The sequence below is a fragment of the Numida meleagris genome, chromosome 3 (genome assembly GCF_002078875.1).
Source record: "Numida meleagris isolate 19003 breed g44 Domestic line chromosome 3, NumMel1.0, whole genome shotgun sequence".
Taxonomy (NCBI): Eukaryota; Metazoa; Chordata; class Aves; order Galliformes; family Numididae; genus Numida; species Numida meleagris.
In genome coordinates this window covers 108,921,138-108,927,181 of record NC_034411.1, presented here as the reverse complement: position 1 = coordinate 108,927,181, position 6,044 = coordinate 108,921,138, and the positions used below count along the sequence as shown (strand labels likewise).

At 42.6% G+C, this 6,044-nt stretch overlaps 1 protein-coding gene across 1 annotated transcript in view; it reads right to left on the bottom strand.

Annotated features, from left to right (window-relative positions):
- Positions 253–6,044, bottom strand: part of PKHD1 (PKHD1, fibrocystin/polyductin) — a 252,324-nt gene continuing 246,532 nt past the window's right edge. Inside the window, exons 66-67 of the mRNA XM_021392027.1 lie at positions 5,426–5,548; positions 253–1,261 (exon numbers count right to left, since the gene is read on the bottom strand). Coding sequence (XP_021247702.1) covers positions 906–1,261; positions 5,426–5,548 — 479 coding nt within the window. The 3' untranslated portion in view covers positions 253–905. The remainder of the gene's footprint in view (positions 1,262–5,425; positions 5,549–6,044) is intronic.

Sequence of the window (6,044 nt, the reverse complement as noted above, 5' to 3'; positions counted from 1 at the left end):
TAAAGTTTCTCATCTTCCAGCTCAGTAAAGCAAAGCACAGAGGAATCCTCTGAGCAGCTGAAGCACATCAGTATCATTGTTATCACTCATAAACAGTTCTGTTCATAACAAGTCAGTGATTTAAGGGTGTTAGAAAACAATGACATGGTGGAGAGTTAACACAGCAAGACACTTGGATTTCAAAAACAAAGCAAATATTCTTAAGCACAGGTTTAACTAGGGAAGCATGGAAGCACTTAAGTCACAATGAAATTGAAGCTGAATAGTTGTTTATTTGTCTTTCCTTAGAAAAAGGAAAAGATTTATGCACATACTGAAGTTCTTTGAAAGGGAAGATCTGAAGAAACAGAGAAATTCTCATGTATGTGTATGTATGTGTACACATTCCAATCAATATTGCTCTAACTACGAAGACTACATCAGTGTGAGCATATTAACGTGAGGTTGTGGGTGTGGAAACTCCCTCATCTGTAGTGCTGAATTGCTTGGTAATCCCTGAATGCCTTTGGCCAGACCCAGCTAGCACTCCTCCAAACAAGCCTTAAAGATTGAGTTTCAGGGTTATCAGCAGCCAAGGACTATTCTCAACAAGTTACATGGCTATATCTACTTTTTTCGGAAGCTAAGAGAGCTTTGAGGTCCCTTCCAACCCAAGCCATTCTATGACTCTATGATTCAATGATTCTAAGATTCTATGATTAGTAGCCTAGACGTGGCCACAGTCCCCCAGTTGGCTGTGGAGCAGTTTCACAGGTTCATTTTCACATGCACAACACGACAGCCCAGCTTTCTGTGCTAGTACGTGCACTTCTCCAACCACAGAGACAAAACAAAGCAGCTACACATCGACTGCAAGAAAGTCAAAGCTTGCTTGGTCATTGCTCCACTGCCTGACATGACTTCTGTTATCCCTCTGCTGCTGCTGCCATAGCATTCTGCTCTCTGACCTCCTCCTGAGGCCTGCACATCGCATCCAAATTCCCTCTTTCCTCGTTACAACCATCAGGAGGCTGGGGGACATCCTTCTGGGCAGAGCTCCCTGGGACAAATGCCTCTTGAAGCTCCAAAGAGTCCCCAGGGGCTGTTCCTCCACACGGCTGTTGGTGATTGCCACCCTTCCTGGCTGAAGAAAAGATATCTCTGTTGCTTGTCTTTCGCTGGAGGGCATTTGCCTTTCTCACTGGAGTGGCTTCACAAGGCTGTGGGCTCAGCTCCTTCCCTTGTCCCGTCACACGTCTCACTGCTCCGGTTTCTTCCCTTCCTGCAAAAGCAAAACACGTCTGTGCTCCGCAATAATTCTTAAACCCTCATTTCTTACTCCTGACCTTCCCGTTCCTTTACTGCGTGTTGAAGACATTATTAAAAAACAAAACAAAACAACAACAAAAAAGAAAACCTGTCATTTTGGGGAACGATCATTTTAAGTGGCCACAAATTTCATTCTGTCAAAAATAAGTTTTCAAACCCAATAACCATCAGCTGCTCCCACAAAGAAACATAAAGCAACCAGGAGAGCTCTTTGTTCCTGCTGACACTCAAACACCTCCTGCAACATTTTCTAATGATTACCAAATGTTACAATAAAGGATCAGTAATAAAATGTATACAGATCGTTAATTAGCTATTTTTTGTATTGCTAATACTGAAAATACTACACATCTATACAATCCATCCAACTTCTATGAATAAAGCTGTAATACAACGGAGAACTTTTCATCTCCAGCGTTCAAATCCTACGCAGGGCTGAGCCTGCAACTTGTAATGATATTTACAAAGCAACATGGAAAAAAAAAATGGAGGAAAAGCAAAATGCACACTATGCATTTTTTCATGTGGAAATACAAGATATCTACATCCTAATAACGCAAACAGATACCAAACTGCAGAGACTGAAACATTTGTAGTAGTACAGCAGGTGGCTTCTGAGTTGACACCATGTGTTCCCACTTCAGTGAGAGACTGGCAGTCTGCTTCACCTGGACGCTTCATTTAAATTCTTGGAATCCTCCTCCTTCCTCACAAACATATGATGGAACCAGAGCAGATCCAAACCTTTCCTTCTCATTCCCATTCCAGAACTAGCCCTGGTGCACCTACTACATGTGTTGGTGGACAGTGCTGGTGTTTGTGTCCATTCATCAACAAGGGAACCCAGAAACCTCTGAGTTACCACTCTCTATTTTTCAAATCTGACCCTGAAGTTCAGCCTTAGCAGTCTGCAGTTTTTAGCCCTATGGTTTTTCAAGCCTTCTCTCTTTTCTATCAGTTCCTTGTTCTGAATCTCTCTTGACTGGCATCATTTTCCTGTCTTAATTTGTTCTCTAAAATTTCCCTATTTCTTCGTGTTCATACTCGCCTAAGGCATTAAGGAGAGCTGCTTTTTTTTTTCAACTTGTGTTCTCACAGCTTTCAGTTTCACAGCTGTGCCTTTTGGAAATCCACTGGAAAGTTCTTGGTAAATTTTCAGTAGTCACACGTGTTTCTGTGCATGGCAGCCTTCTTTCTCACTGTTGTCTTAATATTAGGGTTTTGGCTCATTAAAGTACAAATTACATACAACACCAGCTTCAACTTTCTTCTCTCTACACACAAACAAGTTGTTGATCCCATATCAAAGCTTCGTGGTTTTTTTGTGGTATGTGTTCCTCCCCTCTTCATCTTCAAAGGTGCCATTGTCAGCTGTGGAAATAGGACTTATCAAAGAAGCTTGGATGACTGGAGGAGGCTAAAAGCTTTCTGGATATGAGCAGTTTCAAGGCTGAAACACTGCCTTGAGATTTATAGGACACAGCAATGGAAAATAACCCTTAGAGGTTGGGATATGTTGCAGTACCAGACAGTTAAGATAAAACGGAAGATATTCGGTGTTTCCACCAGTAACTTGAACTGAAATTAAAATTAATTCCAACTGAATTTAAACACAGCAGGAAAAAAATGGCAAATTGGTAGAAAGGAAGAAGGAGGAATTGATGTGAGCAACCTAGGAACATGGAATGCGGATCATGTCTGCTGAGTGGGAGACCCTCTTCAGGAAAATGACAGTGATTTCTGGGCAATGGTGGAATAGGAATTTAGTGCTAATGTACAGTAACCAAAAGGATTCATGGTACCTTTTGGTGGTAGAGGAGGAGTGAACAGTGTTGGGGTAGTCATTTTATTTTTGCAGTAACACAAATGAGACATCAAAATCAAACCTAAATAAATCGCAGCATTCAAGGGAATCAGTTCAAACTGCCAGGACTCAAAGGGCTACAGTCTGAATCCAGTGCTCAAGTATTTACACTGAGAGCAAACAAACAAACAAAACAAAACAAAAATCCACATCATACGGCAGGGATATCCAATACAAGGAGTGAATCGAAGAATCATAGGACCATAGAATCATAGAATCAGAAGCTGGACTCAATGATCCTTATGGGTCCCTTCCAACTTGGGATAATCTATGATAGAACTGTGGAATCATGGAATCATGGAACAGTTTGCATTGGAGGGGACATCTGATGATCACCTAATCCACCCCACTTGCCGTGGGCAGGGACAACTCCCACTAGACCAGGTTGCTCAAAGCAACCTGATTTTGACTACTTCTCACACTGGGCGTAGGTTAGGCCCTAAAACTAAAATTAAGCTCCAAAATGCAAACTAGTGTAAGGTAAAACTTTTCAGTGATGAAGGTGACAAACCACCAGCATAGACTACAGGAAAGAGCAATATGCTCCTCCACCTCCAGGTGCCCTCCTGTTAGCCATACGTTAGTCAATCAAAAGTTATTTAATTCAAGACCGAGATCATTATGTGAAGCTGAGGAGATTTGTTATTATGCCAAGGTCAGACACAGTAATACCTTGATCCCTTCTCCCCTGAAGTACTGCAAATCTATGCTTACAGCTTTCTTCCTCATCTCCATCCTCAGCTGCTTGTTCTGAGACAACCACCAGGACCCACACCTCCTTTGGTCTTTGCACTGCACAAAGCACCTAGCAAACAGAAAAACCCTGCCTTGCAAAACTTCCTGTGGCAATTAATAATTAAGATTCTGAAAACTTCATTGTATTAGAAATGTGGGATCTCTTACGGGGGGAACTTTCTGTAAAGCAGAAAGTAAACAAAACGACTGTAGCTTTGATTTCCTCTCTCTCCAAAACCAACATCACTTTAAATAAGGGCAAATCAAACATTAGACATTTCCAAGTCATATGTATTAAATTCACTTAAGATATTGTTATCCTTGTTTAGATTTGAACATATCGGGAAATCTTTTTGTCTTGCAACTATTCCTAAAAGACTTTAAGTGGCTGGATTGCCTTTTTCTGACAAAAAAATGCTGCCATGAATTATTTACATGACGGCTCCAATCAACGTTGTACCTGTCAGCCTCCCCAGCCAAAATGAAAGTTCACTATGTAAAGGTGCCAAGGGAGAATGGCAGCCTCCCACTGCGAGTTTATAGACAGAACTAAGTCAGCACGCATTATGTGTCAGAGCCAACATCAGACAGAATCAGATCCTTTGATCTCAGACCTCCACAGGAAGCTTAGATCTCAGACAAATTAGATAAAAAATGAATTTATAGCAGATATGTGTCCTAAGGCACACAGCTGAATGCTGTGTTTTGGAGGAGTACAGCAAATATCAAAACACATAAACTGCAGAATTTCCTCTCTCCTTCTCCCTCTCCCTTTGTTTTTGTGATGGATGCTAATTAAAAGGAGATAAAACTCCAGCACGCTTCTTCCTGCCTCTTATGTAATCCACACACTTGTGGAAGGACGGGGAAGAAGAAATTCCCCATCCAGAGTAAAGGGGTGGCTCAGCAGGGTTATCCGAACTCCCCTTAGATGTGCACGGCTGGCAGGTGAGACCAGAAAACTCCACCACGAAACAACCACTACAGGAACATTTCACACTTGCAGAGAGGGAAGCCGGCGCTTCATGCTGCCAACTACATGCCCAGAGGCTGTCTGCTTCTCAGTGACCTCAGAAGAAGTTTTGTTTGATCAGCAGAAGATGAAAAGACAAGTCGTGGGGAAGGTGTGTGGGAGAGGGGTGTTTATGGCAGGGATAGAGGGAATCAATGGGGATATGAACAGTGGGGATTGAGCCATTTGAGGTGATGGCTGGGAGGATGGGGCTCTGGGAAGCCTGGTCTAGATGGTGGAAACCATGCTTATGGCAGGGTGTTGGAACTGGGTGATCTGTAAGATCCCTTCCAACCCAAGCCATTCTATGATTCTATGAAACAAGGAGATGAAATACCAAGTTGACGAACACCATGGAGAACACAGAAGAGGTAACAAAGTGATAGACCTTCAGAGAAGTGAGCCATTGGCCCAACACAAGCCCATAGTTTGCTAAGAGGCCTAAACCAACCCTTTTGATGTCCAGCTCTTTAAAAACCTGAATCATTCTCAAACTGCCGTCTCACCTCCTGCTACAGGCACACCACTGTCATTCTGTCCTCGACCATAGCAAGGCTGGACGTGAGGTGCATGAGGCTGTGCTTGCTTTTGGGGTGCCTGTGGTACGCCAGTCGTCTTCGTCCTCATTTCTGGAATGAAGCAAATAGTCACATCAGTCTCAATCCACCCTCAGCTCAGCAGCAGTTATTATTTCAAGCAACAAAATATTGCTGGTGAATTTGCAGACAATCCAGAAGTGTTCTTTCTGCCCAAAAGCAGAGAGAATTGTTTTATGATCACATCATCTTGTGTTTTTCCATTTGGAATCCCACCTGTTTTCTTCAGGTAAAGTCTTTCCTCATGTTGTCAGAATATTCAATAACACTAGAAATTCAGACTTTAGGTGCAGCTGGTGCTCAGAGTGCAATTTAGAAGAAAAACTCTTTGCATTTGCAAAGCCACTTGGAAGAAAAAGGTTGGTGAAAATAGGGAGGAGGTTTTGAAAAATTGGGAATTAGGTCTAAAATGCTTTGTTAACTGAGAGGTGTATGGACTCCTCCCCGTGCATTAGTGGTAAATTTGGCTAGGTCACAACTTCTGCAGGAAGGAGGGAAGGAGGGAAGGAAGGAAGGAAGGAAGGAAGGA